Below are 17,507 nucleotides of genomic sequence, written 5' to 3' on the forward strand. Positions count from 1 at the left end.
CGGTCCCCAGCATGGTCTGCCATGCGACCCTCTGTGTTCCACACAGCACCTCTCAAACACACGGCCGCCTCGTGCATGGGCCTTCCCAACAGAAAATGGGCTCCTTGCAGCAGGGACCTGCAGGACCCAGCTCAGAACCTGGCTGACCCGAGACCTCACTCCTGGGGGCCGCGTCTGTCCTCAGCGCTCCGGCAGGAGCCAGGCCAGGGCCCTCCCCGACAGGCTCGCTCCACTGCTACTGCTCTGAGAGCGGCTCCCCTGCAGTCTGTGCCGGGCAGTGGCGACCTTTCCTAGTACGGGTTCCAGAGACCTGCAGCTTTAGGCCGCGCTCGGCTCCGGTGACTAGGGGGCTGTTTGCCTCTCACTTTTGGGGACACCTCAGCTTTGAACATTCCATCCTGCTATGCACACCAGCTTTTGGTCTGGGAAATATGGTCTCCCTGGGGGAGGACGGCTGTGTGCTGTGGGCAGAGGAGGGAGGGGAAGGAGGAAGGGTGCCGGCCGGTCCCGGGATCAGTTGAGCTGTGGGACTGTGTCCAGCTGTTGCCCACTAATCGCTGTCACAAGACGCAAGGGCTCACAGACCTCTTTACGGGATCGAGGAGGGGGGGCCGGGAGGGGCCACCGGCTTGCCCGATGTCACAGCGAGCCCGGAGCACTGTCATGGGAGTCCGATGTCAGCCTTGCCTCACTACCTCCCCAGGCCCCAGTCTCTCCCTCTGGGAGGGGACAGCCAGAGTAGGCGTGCACAGTCCCTCACATCTGCGTCCCTCCAGCCCTGCCTTCCCCAGGTCTGAGGGAACAGGCCCACCCTTTCCCAGAGCAAACTGTTAGGTGACAGGACAGGGGGCAGGTTTGGGAGTGTTAGTCACGGGCAGGGGACAGAGGAGGCCCCCGAGACGGGGTTGTTCGGTACCTAGAGTGAGGCTGCGCCTGAAGGGGGCTCTTAGCTTCGGGGCTCTTGGCCACAGACGGGGTTCTACGGCACGGAATGAAACAGACATGTGAATTGGCCCGCCGCCCGCCGTGGCCCGCCGGACTCGCAGTGCCGCCTCGTGGGGCAGCTCACCTGGACAGCAGCGAGGACACAGGCTTCTCCACCGAGTTGCTCCGCTCCCAGGGCTTCCGGCCAGTCTCTGTCAATTCATACCGTAGACAGGGAGCCTCAGAGCTGGGAGACCTCTCGGCGGCCACGTTCCCCCCACAATCCCAGGCAGGGGGCCCCCCAGTGCTGAGGGTGAAGAGCTACCCCATCAGGAAGGGCTGCTGCAGGTGGAGCTGAAGCCTGGCCCCTCGTTCCCAGTCTCCCCATTCAGGACACAGCTCCCATTCCCTCGACCTGGTTGACCTTGACTTGTGGCCTGGTTCTGAGTCCTCTCACCACAGCTGGGTTTCATCTTGATGGGGGAGCCTCTCAATCGTGACTCCCAGAGTTGAGTCATGACTCCAGCAAAGGGCTGGGGGGGTACAGAGGGAGCCCTAGCCGGGATGCTCTCAGGTCAGCCTGAGGGCCACGTATACACCTGCTGCCCAGAGACCGCTTGTCTCCCCTGCACCCTGCAGCCGGCCCCTTCCTGCCCCGGCCCTCAAAGCTACTTTCTTTTTCCATTTTCTCTTTTAAGTGGTGTTAAATTAATGTTTCATTTTACTTCAAGAGATTTTTGGACTGAATTGAATTCCTAGACTTTGCAGGATGAGCGTAGAGGCAGGAGAAAATCCCTAGAGGAAGCAGGGAAGCCACCCAATGGGTGTGAGGAGAGTGTCCCCAAAGCCACACTCCAGGGCACATGCTGGGCCCACAGGCATAGGGCCTTGGGCAAATCACGTCACCTCCTAAACTGGGAAATAGAACCATTCACTGGGGTGTGCAGTGTTCATGGAGTCATTCACCAAGAATCCATGGTGGCAGCTCTCAGGAGAAGAGGACACAGCGGCAGTCTCACGGGGCAGGCAGGCAGCCACACCAGCAGAGTGGCAGGACCAGAGGCTGGTGCAACAACTGGTCAGAGCCTCCCTCTGCTGAGGGGGGCTAGCGGGGTTCCCCTCTGTCTCTCCTACTTGTTTGGGAGTACAGGCCCGGTGTGGAGCAGATGCTGAACAAATGTTTGTTGAACGACTGACCAAGCACAATGGCTTCTTCCCACCCTGCAGCCTCCAGGAACTGTCCTAACTCCATCTCTGTACCCTGGGGCTCGCATCCTGGGGCTCACACGGGGCTTCTGAGCAGGGCTGGGACTGTTTTTCCTCTAACGCATAACTTTGGAAGCATCGCCTGGTAGACTTTCTTTGAGCACCACAACGAGCAAGACTCATGGGTGATCCCTGTTATACCTGCCACAGCTGGCGTTTCACAGGGAGACAGGAGTGTGGCAGGTCCGTAATCCTCCTCAGAGCCCTGGCCTGAGGCCAGGAACCTGAACCCCAGACGCAATGCCCTCCTTGTCTCTGTGTGGGAAATGAGAGGGCTGGATGGGGGGTTATGGTCTGGCCAGCTCTGATGCCCTTGGGCTGTCGGCACAGGTGGCCACACCAGCATCTGCTCTGCATCAGTGTGGAGGCTCAGGGCTTTCGGGTGTCAGGGAGACCAGCTAATGCCACCTCACTGGCCCTCACAGCTCATCTGTACAGTGAGATGGTTGGGTTGAGTCATCTGCCTGGAGGGGGCCCCTCCTGCTCTAAGACCTTGTGCCTGTTGCAGGGCAGGACGGCGCCCCTCACCTGAGGAGTTAGGTGGCTGGCTGGCTGCTCGGGTCCCAGGAGATGGAGAGGTGCTCGACTCTTCCTGAAACGATAAAGAAAAACGCTGCCCTGGGGGATCCCTGGGTGGCTCAGTGGTTTAGTGCCTGCCTTTGGCCCAGGGCGCAATCCTGGGGTCCTGGGATCGGGTCCCGCGTTGGGCTCCTGGCATGGAGCCTGCTTCTCCCTCTGCCTGTGTCTCTGCCCCCCCCTCTCTCTCTCTCTGTGTCTATCATGAATAAATTAAAAAAAAGAAAAAAAAGAAAAAAAAGAAAAAGGCTGCCCTAAGAGTCTGCATAGGAAAGCCAGTCGGGGCAAGAGCAGGGTGCCTCTGACCGGGTCACGAGGACACGTCAGTTTCTCGCATTTTCTAAGGAGCACATATTACTTTGACAATCAGCAAGACAATGAAAATTATCATTAACACGTGAAACCCCCCAATCTTGGTGGGGAGTAGGGCTGGCCCATGGACAGTCAGGGAAGGAGAAGGCCGCAGGGAGAGACATGGGCTCCTGTAGAGTGGGCAGACAATCTTTGGGGCTGGCGACAAGCCCTGCCCATTACTGAGTCCCCTGTGAGCCCACCTGGCCAACTCCTTATGAGCACAAGCACGGCCTGAGCCCCAGGGGAGTTTCTGCCCCACTGTCCACTGGGCCCCTTCTGCTGCCTGCGGGAGTAGCCGGGCAGGACCACGGAAGCAACCTCCCTTCTCACATCTCCATGGGCCGCTGTGAGGACCAGATGTTAGGGAACCCTAGAGGGGGGTGTGCAGGCAGGCTGCTGCAGGGCTGGGCTGCCCAGGGCACGGCCCATGTCCTGGTTGTGGAAGACCCTGCTCACTCTCTTTTACCAAGAGAGGAGGATGTGGTAAGAACCCATGCTCTCTCTCCTCCAACCAGTCCACAAGTTCCTCAGTGTTGCTGCCTAAGTGAGCTCTAGAACCTAGCTCTGTCCTCAGTGCCCCTCTGCTAAAAGTACCCACCTGCCGGGAGAGGCAGGGTTGACCAGTGGGCCGGGCGGAACCCAGAGCAGGGCCGTCTCTTGCTGCCCAGCAGTGGGTGTGTCCCACACCACTCTGTGCCTCTGCCTCCGTCCCCGCTAGCACCGTCCACTGTGTCTTCCCTGCAAACTCCGCTCACCATTTAAAGCTCTGGGTAAATGTCACTTCTCTTGGAGGCTCTAGGCATGTTTTAGGACTTCTCCCTCTCCCCCAGGGCCCCTGCTGCTCCCTCTCTCTTTGCCCTCAGCACTTTCTTTGCTCACTGTGTCCTTTCCCTTGAGGACAGTGGTCACATCCTATCGGCTCTGGACCCCCCGCACACATACAGCACCTAGCCCATGGTGGGGGCACTACAGACCCCAGCAAATGCGTGTCTGCTCTGCCTGGGGGATGTCCATGGTGACACGCAAATAAAGGAGGTGAATGACTCAAATTAATTCAGAAGTAATAAAAGCTGACGTTTGTTGCACACCTGTACTTTAGAAAAATTTTATATTCTTGGGAAGGTGGTATTTACTAAGTAATAATAATTCCTCTGCTTTTATTAAGCAACATGCACAACTGCCATGTGGAGCACTGACCAGGGACAGCCAACCGCCCTGCCGAGGCTGAACTGGTGTAATTCTGACCCGAAGCCAAGAACTACCTTCTCTTGCTGCCCATGCCGCATCCTGTCAGCTCTCTGCTTCCTTCCTCTCTGGTCCATCAGAGGCTTGGGGTGGAAGGACTGGGGCCCCATGGCCACCTCCAGGGTCAGGACACCGGGCTCAGCGCTCTAAGCAGGAGGCCCCCCAGCACCCGCCCTCCTACAATGTGAACCTGTAAGAGCCACTTGTTCTTAGATTGTGAACAGATCTGGCACCCACCAGGAAGCACCTAGATACCTGCGGGGTGAGCAGGCGAATCCTGAGAGCCTCTGGTCTAGAAACAAGAGAATGTGCTGGGCTCTGGTATTGGGAGGAATCTCCTCGGGCCTCTCATCTCAGAGCGGAATAACTGAAATCACGTGCATTAGCACATGTGCATGGGGACCCGAAGGAAACAGGCAAGAACGGAGGCCAGGGTGAAACTAGGATAACTGAAACATTACAAGTTTTTCTCCCATGCCATCCTATTATTATTTCACTAATAATTCAAAGAAATGCTCCCTCTACAAAGGGAAGTTCTGCTTCCCCTCCGAGCTGGGAAGGAGAGCATTCCACACCTCCGGGGCACCTTCCCACTCCTGGCCAGCAAGCCAGCTCCACCCCCAACTCCACATTTGGGGCTTTTTCCCTCTTTTAAATAACACCTGCTTGTTTGCCATTTGTTATTGAACCTACTACAGGTTCAGTGAAGAGACTTTGGAAAACACTGAGCAGTACAGAACAGGAGAGCCCTGGCCCGCAGCGTGCTTGCTCTGGTGCTTGGGGGGCTCTCTCAGCTCCTGCTCTGTGGGGAGGCTGGCCCTGGGCGTGTGGGGGGCTCCTGACTGTGCGTGGGACCACAGCAAGCTGAGCCAGCAGTGACCCGGATGCATATTCTAAAAGGAAAGAAAGAATGGGGGTCAGAAGATGAGAACTCCCACTTGGAGTGGAAGGGTTCTCCCAGAAGTGCCTGGGATTTGAATCCACTCTTCTCAGAGCCGGGGACTGGGGTATGTCGAGGGTTCTGGACAGGGCTAGGTGGCCCTGCAGTTGCCTGGAAAAGCCAGCGCTGATTCAGGAACGCAAAGCGAGACCACAGGCTTTTGGTTCCTGTGACAGCCCTGCAATTGTAGAAATGCGTGGGGCGTTAGCTGGGCCAACTCCAGGGAGCGGTACACCAGCCTGGTCCTCCCAGGGCCTAGTACCAGCAGGACAGAGTGCATCTGAATGAGCACAAGTGCGTGCACAGGGCTAGGGATCAAGCAGTGGGCAGCCTCACTTAGCCTGGGGGTCTGGGATGCTATTTTGGGGGGAGCCATGTTTACACAGAGATGAGGAGAAGCTGGCTGGAGGGGCCGAAGGACTGCATGTGCCCAGGCATGAGGGTCAGAGAAAGGGAAACCCGGTTGGCAGGGCCAGAGCGGGGGCGGGGAGGGGGTGTTATCCCAGATGAGCCCAGCCTGCTGATGGAGGCACATAAGGCAGCAACCAACCTGCTGGTTATACTTGTCCTGGCTCCTACCCCTGAGATGCAAACTGTACACCCCTTATAGTTAGGGTCTAAGATCAGCCACTGCACCAGGGGCCTATTTTTGTAAGAAAAGCTTAACACAGAGGGAAAGTCAGCCACCCCAAGTAGAAGCAGATGCTTGGAGCCCGTATGGCCAGATTGGGCTCCAGGGTCCTCTGCTCAGCTCACCTGCAGCTCCTAGTGGAATCGATGGACTCAAGTGGAATCTTTTTAGAAATAATTTGAGAACATAAACTGCCCCAGTCTTCCAGCAGACGTCACCTACTGCGAGTGCACTCTGACTGCAGGCCTGCAGGCTTTTCCCTCACGGGACTCCTGGGCTGGATCCTGCTTCTCAGCCTTTTATCCAACCTCGTGAAGTTGTGACCTCCAGGGCAAAGCAGGGCCTGTTGGATGCTCAGAGAGCCCAGGCCTGCTGCCCAGAGTGTGGGGAGGGCCAGACCGAGTGCTTGGCAGGCTCTTCTGCACCCCCCCACCCCAAACTCTCTTGTCCATCCTGTGAAACACCTGGTGAAGTTTCTATCACAAGTATGTCCAAACCAGGCGCACATCAGTGCCTCAAAGGCCTGGCATCTCCCACTGGCGAGCGCCCAGGGTGGCGAGGGCTGGGGTCTGCTTACCGCTTGGCTTTCGTCTTCCTTTTTATCAGCCGGCTTGTCTGTTTGGGAAGCTGCTTTTCTCCTAACACAAGGAGGAAGAAGGTGCAAATCAGCTCCTGAAGATTTTCACGCTGACCCAGATGCCTCTGCTGGACACAGCCTGGTCCTCAGAGGAACCTGTGGTGGGGATCTGAACCCTGTTTGGTGTGAAGGAGGCAATGCCTTGTTGAATGCCCAGGGCTTCTGTGCTCGTTGCATGACCCTGGACACAAAACTGGTCTGGGCAGGGGTTGGGGAACATTCCTGTGTCTGTTTACAGCACCTGAGGGCTAGAAGAAGTTGATTTGCACCCTGTCTAGGTTCCCAGGGGCCTGGGCTTGGGTGGGTGGCAGCTCTTCCCCCAGGATGCTCAAGGCCAGGCACGTGGGATGGGGAGAGGTGCCCCTGGGTCACAGGTCGGGGCTGAGTGAGCATTCTGTCTTCAGCCTGACTGGCTTTGGTAAGTGAATCCCACTGCCTCGTAGGAGGCAGAAGTACCTCGTCCTGCCTCAGAACTCAGTCCTGCCGCGGTGCCTTCCCTGATCACCGCTGAGTCTGCCGCTGCTCAGAAAGGGGAGGATCCCAGAGAGCTGCAGCTGATGCCCTCTGGTCAACCTGCCTGCTCCCCACTTGCATGGACCCCTTCTCTTAGCCCCTAAAGCCCACCTGTGTTTTGGCCTCCTCAGTGGCGAACGTCTGGCTGACGCCCTGAGCTACACACCCCTCCGTATTCCTCAGAGTATGCCCTCGGGGCTCCTCAGCTCTGCGAGGCTGAGGCTGTCACAGCCGAGAGACACCCCCAGGGAATCCTCCCCACCAACCTCTTCCTCACAAGAGCAGAGCCAGTTCTGGGGGCGCCTGGGTGGTTCAGTGACGTGTCTCCTTTAGCTCAGGTCACGATCCCAGGGTCCTCAGATCGAGTCCTGCGTGGGGCTTCGTGCTCGGCAGGGAGTCTGCTTCTCCCTCTGCCCTTCCCCCGGTTCATGTTCCCTCTCTCAAGTAAATACACAAAAATATTAAAGAAAAAAAAAAAAGAGTAGAGCCAGTTCTGCCTCTGCCTGGTATTTCACGTCTGTCCTGTCTTCCTGCTGATACCCAGCACCAGCCGGCAGCCCCTCTTCCTGGACAACGGTGGCCCCCTGGCTGGGCTCCCCACTGCCACTTTGCTCTATGACACTGTCTCCCCCCAGAGCCAAGCTTTCATTTTCTAAAGACACAGAGCAGGCAGGCATGCCAGTCCTGGGAGGGCTCTTGGCCGTGCGGACTTTCCCGCCTGTGCCCCCTGCCGCTGGGAGAGAGGCCAGGCAGAGGCCGAAACTCCGTGCTTCCAAGAGTGCCTCGCTGAACCGTGCAGGCGGGGTGTGCGGGCGGGGTGCACTCATGCTTGTTCTTGGCAGGGCCTCGGCTGTCCCGCCAGCATCTGGGCGTCTCACGGGCTCCTGGTGACACCAGCCTTTTCCTGTCCTCAGGAACTTCCTCTGCATTTGGTCTGAACCAGCTAGGCCTACTTGTTATTGTTGATGCACTGCTTTTGGACTTGGAGAAAGTGTATTTTCTTTTCAAAAAACATCTATTTTTACCCAAGGCTCTGTTCACCTCTGTGAGATGGAGCCCGACGTGCCTGCAAACAAGGCTATCTCTTGCAGCCTGACCTTTGTCACTCCTCCACGCCCTGGGCTCTAGGCCCAGCGGCTATCTCAGCCTTCCCAGTATTGTAACACTGCCCACTCGCCTCTGCCTGGGCATGTGTTCTCCTCCTTCTGGGCCGTGCGCATGTGGAACCTCCCCTTTGGAGCCCTCCTGGCTTTCCCCAGGGAGTGGCTTGCACTGGTGGGTAGCCATATCACCCTGCAAGCCTCCATTCTGTTGTGTGACAACTGCTCACAGTCTGTCCCTGTTCTTGGTTACCTTGTGTGCCGTAGGTACTCAGCCTCACGGCTCTTTCTGCCACTCACAGCAGGCTCCTTCTCCTGTCCCTTGCCATGTGTGCAGAGGCCCTGGGCAGGAAATGCTGGCTCTGCCCTTGCTGCAAAGCCCAATGACCCGCACTCTGGGGGCCTAGGTTTCCCACTTCATCCTCTCAGAGCTGTGTGCACTTAGTGAGGTGATCCCCCAGCCCAGTTCTCACTCAGGGTGAGCCCGCTTGGAGGACAGGGGACGTACCCAGAGAGTGAGAAGAGGTTGGGGGGTGGGTATCACTGTTGGAGCGGGCTCGGATGCTGCTTCGTGGACAAGAAGGAACATTCTGATGGTTGAGGTCTGCCCCTGAGCCCCCTGCTCTGGTGCCCAGGGGAGCCATGGCATTGGCAACCTATGTCAGCACATTCCTGCTGCTGTGCCACGTTTATAAGGTCTGCCTGCCTGGCCTCTCCAGCTGGGGAGTCACTGTGTGGCACAGGGACAGGCTGATGGCCTTGGGCAAGCTGGAGCCACACCTGCTAGTGTGGTAGAGAAGGAAATGACTAGGCCCGCGGCCCCAGCACTCAGCCAGGACGTGGGTGGAACTCCCAGGGTGGTGCCCTCTGGGCTCCTCTGCTTCAGAATGCCTTCCCTGTGTCCTCCACAATGGTCCCTGTAGGACTGGTCCCGCAGCACGCATTTGCCCTGGTAGACTGAGTGGCTCCAGCACTGAGGCATCTCATTTATGCTGGGATCTTAAGTGTGAGGAAGGAGCCTCTTCCCCCCCGAACCAATGTCTAAGATTAGCTCCAAATTTCCCCCTGCTTAGGGTGAGGTTGGTACATGGAAGCTGCGTCAATCAGTGAGGTCAGGAGGAGCTGAGAGCTGAGACGACTCCTCTGGGCTTGATGCCTCAGGGTGAGCCCTCGAGGAGAGGAACTTGATTAAAGTTCTCTGCTTGGCTGAGCCCAGGTGACAGTGGGCCCTGGGACTGGGCAAGGGCTATGCTCTGATGCTGAGGAGCAGGAAGTCCCTGACAAGTAGTTGGGTCTGGGGGGCCTGAACACCCACCTCTTGGCCAGCAGCTTGTTCATTTCTTCCATGAGGCCTCCTCCTCCACCCCCACTGCTCGCCCGGTTGGCGTCAGACTTGGAGGTCCCGCTGGGGCTGGAGCCTCCAGAGGCATCTTCTGGCTAGGAGGTAAGGAGGTAGCATTAGTCTGGGGTCTTGGGGGGGATGCCACTGGAGGGGGAGGGGGCACATGTAAGAGTGGATGGGATTCCTATGATGGTGGCAAGGAGGACCACGGCTCTCGAGGCTCATCCCCCCAGTTCCACAGGGGACCAAGCCAGAGTCCAGCAAGGGAACAGGACTGGCTGGTCGCTGCCCAGCACTGCTGGCTCATGTCAGTACCCTTGCTAAGGTGGGTGTAGACATGAAGGGAAGGAGAGGCAGTGTCAGAGATGCTGTCAGAGTCACAGCCACTCAGCTGCCCCATGGCCGATCCCCCTTCCAGGTCACTGCAGAGGTGCTGGGACAGGCCACGGGGCATGGCACTGCTGACATCTAGGATTGGTGTGGGAAGTGAGAGGGACCCAGATCCAGGAGACCTGGGTCTGAGTCGGAACCCTGCAGTTGACCGCCACACGGTGGGCAAAGTGCTTCCATGCCTGTGCCTTGGTCCCCTCATCTGCAAGGGGATGCTTCTTGCCCTGCCTATGACGGTCAGCGTGAGGGAGGTTAGAAACTGACAGCATCTTGTGACTGGCACAGTGCCGGGTGGCACAGATGGTGTCTACTCTGGAGGGCTTTCCTGGGGTCTTATACATGGGGGCAGTTAGGGGCCCGGCCCGTCTGTACCCGTGGACGCTTACCCGCTGGACTCTCCTCAGCTTGGCCCCAGCCAAGGCGGCAGCCAGGCCGGACACGGAGCTCTCGTCGTGGCTGGCACCCTGTGCTCCTCCGGCTGGCAGTGGGGGTGGGGGTGGGGGGGTGGCCCCCGTGGGTGGAGGTGGGACAGGGGGTGGGGGCGGGGGCGGGGGTCCGCTACATGAGAGGGGGGCACTGGCTGCAGATGAGGGGTGCCCCGGTGGGAGGATGGGTCCTGAAATGCAAGAGTGGGGCTTAGTCAGTCCCTAGTCCCCCGCGGCTACTTCCCTGGGTGGAGCAACAGAGGGAAGCCTGCTCCTCTGAGGGATCAGCTCAAGGCTGCTTCTTCCAGGAAGCCCCCAAGGGATGCGCCTAGCCCTGGTCCCTTCCCTCCCTATGCTGGTCTCCCCAGCATTCTGGGGCTTGGTTGGACTTACAGTGTCACATAGTGAACATCTGTTGAGCTCAGCTAACTTTCTCTTGCTCTAATCATGGTCTGCCCATGGGAGATGAAGGGCTTTGGTGGCACAAATTGTATCTCTTTGTCCTTCTCTGTACCTAGCACCACCCCAGGGACCAGCCCTTTTGGTCTCTGAGATGCAGCTGTGACTGACCCAAGGCCTCTGGGGACTGTAGCAGGTAACTGTGGTCTCAGGGCCGTTGGGGGCCTATGTGAGGGGGCAGTGCTGAGCAGTCCTCTGTCCACCATCTGAACAGCCCTCCACCCAGCGCTCACTGAGCCTCCCTCGTGTGCCCAGCACAGTAGCAGGTGCTGGGGAAAGCAGCCACAGGCTCCCTGCTCATGGCCTCGTGGGCAAGCAGGGAACGAGTCACAGATAAATGCACATCTACAACTGCGGCAGAATGACACGTGCTACTGGGACCAGGCACATGTGCCACCCTGGCATACAGAAGGGGGGGCTCTGACCTCAGAGCCCAAACTGCAGGGAAGTGGCCACCGTGCCAGGACGGTGACAGATGAGGAGTCAAGTCTGGTATAGGAGGAGTGAGGTCGAAGAAGGAAAAAGAGGAAGGGAAGTGCAAGAGGCACTGAAAGAGTAGGAAGAGGGGCCAGGAGTGCTGTGGGCACCAGGCCTCTGCACCTGGGGGCCAGCTGTGACAGGCAGGAGTGACGGGCAGGGCTGACACAGGACGGGCGGGGGGGGGCCCACCGGAGGTCTAGCGGAGCGGGGGGTGCTACCAGCTAGCATTTGCATGAGGTGGGGGTGCTCTTGCCACTGGGCAGAGGCTGGTGCTTGGTTTTTCTCATCAGTGAAAATCCACCATCCACCCGCTTACTGCGCAGGGCGTTGGAGGGAAGTACGTAAAACAAAGGATCTGAAAGCGCTCGCTGAGCCGGGAAGTCCTGTGCTCACTAACCAGCATCGTCACTCTTCAGGGAACCTCTGGCCTTACTGTGCTCAGTTCTGGTCAATGCTTAGGACGATACTGCACCTTGTCTGCAGGGCTCCTGACTCCCGGGGCAGGTACGCCTCGCACTGACTTAGTCGCCCTGCGTGCACTGTGATGCTTCAGTGTTACCCTGACAGGGGCTCCCTGACAGGATGTCCCTGACAGGACGCTGAGCTGGGGCTGTCTCTGCCTTGTTGACTGCTGTGTTCCTAACCCTTAGCAAGGTGCCAGAGACACAGGCTATGCCCACCGAGCATCTGCTCAGGCACTGAGTGCTGGGGACCAGAGGCTGGTGGCGAGGGCCGGACAGAGCTGAACTGATCCTCTTCCCCGAGCTGTTCTCTTGTCCCCCTGCTTTCATGGGACTATCACACAGGGAGATCTATGCAACCAGCAGCTCTTCATGGAGGGCCAGAGGTGCCCAGTAAAGGAGCCGGGAGCAGCTAGAGAAACAGGCCCCACAGGGCCTCTCACCTGTGGCTGAAGTTCTTCTCTCTAGAGACTCCTGACGCTGTTGCTGGTGCTGCTGCTCCATCACTTGTCTGAAAAACAACAGCAGAGCAGGTCTGACTTCTCAGAGCTGAGAACAATGTGGCTCTGTGTCTGGAAGCCTGGGCTGCAGAGTTGGGTTTCACTGGCACTCCCTGAGAGTCACTGCATGCCCGGGGCTGGGGGCCTCAGCGGTGAGCTCGCCCCCTCCACCCTGGCCCCGCCTGCCAGGCTCGCTGTCCTCACTGAAGGGAGGTGGGGCATGTGACTGGTTCCAGGTCCCCGAACAGCTGAGTGCTGGCAGTACCCTTGAACAATCTCATGAAGGCTGGGGCGACCATCTGGCTGAGTGACCAAGCTTTTCCCCAGGCTGGACATGTTCATCTAGCTTTTGGGGGGCCTAGAACCTCAGCAGACCTGACCTAAGGGTCACCCATTCTTAATACAAATGACTATGTTTCCTGGAACGATTTTTAGGCATTGTTGGTTGCCAAGAGAAGGGACACTAAGCCGACATGTCCTCATTCTTTTTACCCCAGATCTAGCTGCAGGCCAGGCCTGCATCAGAGAGCCATCTGGTAGGCTGCAGTGTGATGCTGTGTGTGCCTCAGTGGGCACTAGCATCCTGGGTCCTTAAGGCAGAGTGACCTTGGTGCTCTTGAAGGCTGGTCGAGTGAGGAGACCAACCCACGAATATTTCTACAGAATCCGGGACTGAGATGTCGAGGCAGAAGTCATGCAGACTCCGGAGAGCAGCAAGGCTTTAACTGGTTCAAACCACCTTTAATTAGCTCTGCTGATGAAGCACAGGGTGAGGGACGTTCTCACACCTACTCTGGGCTCAATGGGAAAGCGTGCTAGAGGCAGGCCATGGTTTCTGCCCTGGCCACGAAGGGCAGCGGCAGAGTGGGAAGCTGCTGGCCATGGGTCTGCACTGCACCCTCAGTTTTCAGTGAGCTGATGCTTCTCTGGTGCTGGAACCATGCCTGGCACGTAGCAGCTGCTCAGTAAGTGCTTTGTGAAGCAACAGATACACACAGGAAGGAATAAATACAGCTGCCTTCATCTTCAAGAAAGGTCAATGACACAGCACCTTTTCCAGAGGGGATCCAGAGTTTACTGCAAAGACCATTCAGAGGTAGCGAGCTTTCTGGGCTCCTGTTCTGGGATCAAAGCTTTGTTACTGTGGGCAAGTCACACCCCTTCCCCAGACATCGGCTTCTCTGCAGAAGCACCACAACACATGTTCAGGGGGCTCTTAGAAGGGCTATGTGTGATCCCTATGAAATCACGGTAAAGACCCTTCTGGCACAAAAGGTGTTTGAAAAGCTCCCAACAGTGCCTGCATCAGCTTCTCTATCCAAGATGCTGACACATCACCCAAAACTCCAACTTCCCAGCAGGATCCGTATGCTTAGCTGCCCCTGGTAAAATGAAGGCACTTGGAAGTCCTCAAAAATCAGGTGTGGATTTCAGACCCTGTTTGTGAGAGGGTACAAGGTTCCTGGGCTTAGAGTCACCACCTCGTGTTGGGCCCCCACGGAAGTCATCTCTCCCCTGGGCCTCCCTCGGTGTGAGGTGACCGGCAGGGACAGAGGAGCAGGTCGTGGCCCTGTGGCCGGTGCTGACTCCTGCAGGTCGCAGGCCTCCAGGGGGCGCTCCAGCCCACGGAGCGCGGATTGTAGGTGGCCTCCGAAGGAATGCTGGCCTTCCGTGGTGGGGCAAGGTAATGCAGGCTGGTGTGTAACCAGTTCTGAGAGCTCTGCCCTGTACATCATTCCTGAGTCCACCTTCTCAGGGTGGAAGCAGCCCCGAGACCCAGCAGAGGGCTGAGCGGGGGCCGATCCTGGTGCTGCCTCTAACTGCTCGTTACCTTGGATAAGTCCTTTCCACTCTCCAGGCTTATGTAAGGGATGGTACCAGTAAGAGGAGCCTTGGAAGGTTAGTGTGAGAAGTAAAACGAACCAAAGCCTGTAAAAGCCCTTCACAGGCAACAACATGCTGTATTCTTGAGGGGTCCGGAAGACAGGCCCATGGAATCAAGAGACCCGTGGGAATTGATAAAAGGAGTCTCCTGTCCATAGGCAGTCTAGAAGCACAGTCCCATCTTTATTTCTTTGAGGTGGGCAGGGTGAGGAATACCACTGTTATGTTCCAATGGGTAACAGGCCTAGAGCAGGAAGGTGCCCAGGGTTACAGAGCACCCCGTGGGCCAGAAGGCACTCAGAGGTTACCAGCTATGGCCTTCAGTCCTCAGGGTGGGGGAAAGGCTAGAGGAAGGAGGGCCCTGGAGATCCTCCCAGCCAGCTGAGGGGTGGGGATGGGGCCTCCCCAACTCCCAGCCCAAGATTCCACATGAGGCTAGCTGCAGGCCCCCGGCTCAGCCCGTCGTCCAAGAACCTGGGTGGGGAAGGCCTGCACCCGGCCCTCGTCCTGGGCACAGCTCCCACAGAGCCCGATGCAGAGCCTCTCAGAGACGCAGAGCCCCTGCCGAGGCGATGGTAGGCCGGGTACACGCCCTGGCCCTGCCTTTCCTGGCAACGTGACCTGGGGTGGCTGCTCCCTCTTTGGCCACCACGAACTCTTCTGTAAGTTCAGGACAATGGTACTGGCCCCTCCTCCCAGTCTGAGTGCTTTAGAAGCTCCTTGGAGGGGATCCCTGGGTGGCTCAGTGGTTTATCGCCGCCTTCAGCCCAGGGTGTGATCCAGGAGACCCCAGATCGAGTCCCACGTCTGGCTTCCTGCATGGAGCCTGCTTCTGCCTGTGTCTCTGCCTCTCCCTCTCCCTCTCTCTGTGTCTCTCATGAATAAATAAGAAAAATAAAATCTTAAAAAAAAAAAAAAAGCTCCTTGGAGTGGGGGTGGGTGTCATTCAAGGCTCACATCCCATGGGAGCTGCCTCCTCCACGGCCTGGCAAATGAGGACAACCCGGCCCCGGCCAGTTGGAGAGCAGCTGCAGCCGCTGAAGGGCATTCACCACCTTTGTCCATCTTAGTCTCAACTGGGAGGTGAGTGGGCCGGGGTCAAGATCCTCCTGAGAGGCTCTGGCACCCGCCCAAGGCAGCCAGTAGGGAGTGGCGGGCAGCCCTGGGTAGGTCGGCCTGCCTATCTCCAGCAGCGTGGCCTTGGTCACATCACTGAACCCCTCCACAGCATGACAACCACCTCCTAACACACGTGGGAGGGCTGAGTGAGATAAGTGAACAGCACCCAGGATGCTGCAGACCGGAGGGCTCCATGAGACCGCACGTTCCCTTCCTCGCTCTGGCAAAGCCACAATGAACGTGCTCCCTCTTCCTTCTGGTCTGGCCTGTCCCCACCCTAGTGTGTGTCTCTGGGAGTCCTGGCCCTAGCTGCAGGCGTATCCTCTGCTTGCCGCAGGGTGCCACTGGCCCTGGCTGGGGGATTACCTTCTCTGGATGTCCATCTCTTCAGGAGAGGGGCCATTCTGCACCTGACGCTGGGTGGAGGGGCCTGTGGGGCAGAGAAGCACAGAAGCACAGTGGTTAGTGGAGAAGGAAGGCCCTGGCAAAGCAACCTGGAGCTCTCCCCGTCTCTGCCCTCCTGGCCCACAGGAGCAGTCCCTGTCCTTTCAACGGGTCGCTAGCCTGTCCCATCAATCACCTCTCTCTCCCCGTCTTGAGGTTCTTCTCTCAGAGCCCAGTACAGGACAACATTGGTCGCGTGGCTCAGAGTCCATCACGTACCTACTGAACCCTCTCTCCTTCCCTTTCACACTGCACACACTTGCCGTGTCCTTACTTCTTCACTGTCTCGGGCCTCTCCACATCCCACCAAGCCGTTCCAACTAAAATCACCAGTGTGCTCAGCATCACCAAACCCAGGAGATCCATTCTGTCCTGCCTTTGGAGCAGAGGGTTCAGTGGGTTCAGTGTCAGAGCCAGGGATTTCACACCTGGTCTGGTGGGGCCGCAGCCCGGGCTCCTCACCACGATGCGGGGCCCTCCTGTCTGCATCTAGGAGCCTGCAGCTGTGGGTGGGAAGGACACAGTGAGGCACAGATGGCAGAGGCTATCACGGACAGGGCCTTCCAGGCCACACCCTTGCCCTGGACTCTGAAGGCAGGGCCCAGAGCAGTCCAGGTCTGCTGCGTGCACCCTATGTTCAGATGGGGGCTGGTGCTGTGCCACACGTGCAAGAAAAGGCAGGCTTCTGCCCTAAACTGAGAAAGAGCTGATTGTTCCCTTCTCTTTGCCAGCTCAGATGTCATTGAGGAACTGCACAGAGTCACAGTGACAGGGAGGGACCCTGGGCAGGCTGGTCCGACCTCACTGACTACATGGGGAAGGAGCTTGTCTCCCCTCTAGGACAAAGGGGCAGCCACAGTTAGCCCACAGCAAAGCCCACAGTGTGTGCAAGGCTTCTCCCACAAGTGCTTTGAGCTGCAGAAGGACTGGCAGGTGGTCCCTGGATCTGGGGCACAGCTGGGGACAGAGAACAACAGAATCTCAAAGCCAAAATGGATCATCTGATTGTAGGGCAGTCTCCTGCCCATGCAGGAGTCTCCTGTGTGCCTCCCAGGCAGCTACTGCTGCCCAATCCCAGCAAAGGAAGCCACTACCTCCACGTGACCACGACCACATGCTTGCTTCCACAGAGGTCTTAAACTTGCCCACCTCAAAGACCCTGTCTCTACCACCAGGAGGGACACAACATGGGTCAAATCTTTCCGTGCCCTGAGCGAGCTTCCATGTTCAGCAGTCTCTAGACCTTGCTGTCCTGGGCCCTAGTACCCACTTTAGTCAAGTTCTCAGGGAGCCACGTCTTGCTGCTTTCCTGGCCCCAGTATGAATGTTCCAGCTGGGGAAGGAGGAGGCCAGTGGGCCTTCTGCTTGGTGGGAGGAGAGTGCCCTCCAGCACTCAGGGAAAAATGCTTCCCTGGGTCAAGCTGCTGGAGCCCGCCCTTGCTTGGTGCCTTCTGCTGCTCTCTCATGATGGGCAGGAGAGAAGGTGCCTAAGTGCTTTTACAGACATGACTTGTAAATACCTCGCGTGGCGGCCTGGCACACGATAGGCATCAGATCAATCTCAGCTTTCTTTCTCCAACTCTAAACACGTTTTAAAAATTAAATAATTTAACATATAATTTTGATCTTTTTAATAGAAATTGGTTTTTCTGACTTTAAGTAACATGTTCAGCACAGACTTTTGAAAATTTAAAACACATCCTTGGGGCACCTGGGTGGCTCAGTCAGTTGGGCATCTGCCTTCGGTTCAGGTCGTGATCCTGGGGTCCTGGGATTGAGTCCCACATCAGGGTCCCTGCCTCTCCCTCTGCCCCTCA

General features: G+C 57.7%; 1 protein-coding gene across 4 annotated transcripts in view; it reads right to left on the bottom strand.

Annotated features, from left to right (window-relative positions):
• The window catches only part of EVL (Enah/Vasp-like), a 144,432-nt gene that overhangs the window by 5,057 nt on the left and 121,868 nt on the right, over positions 1–17,507 (bottom strand). For 3 of the 4 annotated variants that reach the window (XM_055304149.1, XM_055304146.1, XM_055304147.1), the window contains exons 4-11: positions 15,613–15,676; positions 12,187–12,254; positions 10,305–10,534; positions 9,502–9,623; positions 6,514–6,574; positions 2,719–2,782; positions 1,070–1,136; positions 917–979 (exon numbers count right to left, since the gene is read on the bottom strand). In XM_055304149.1, the coding sequence (XP_055160124.1) occupies positions 917–979; positions 1,070–1,136; positions 2,719–2,782; positions 6,514–6,574; positions 9,502–9,623; positions 10,305–10,534; positions 12,187–12,254; positions 15,613–15,676 (739 nt within the window). The remainder of the gene's footprint in view (positions 1–916; positions 980–1,069; positions 1,137–2,718; positions 2,783–6,513; positions 6,575–9,501; positions 9,624–10,304; positions 10,535–12,186; positions 12,255–15,612; positions 15,677–17,507) is intronic. The other variant, XM_055304150.1, reaches the window with a different exon arrangement.

This window comes from Nyctereutes procyonoides, unplaced genomic scaffold (genome assembly GCF_905146905.1).
Source record: "Nyctereutes procyonoides isolate TBG_1078 unplaced genomic scaffold, NYPRO_anot_genome, whole genome shotgun sequence".
In the NCBI taxonomy this organism is placed as follows: Eukaryota; Metazoa; Chordata; class Mammalia; order Carnivora; family Canidae; genus Nyctereutes; species Nyctereutes procyonoides.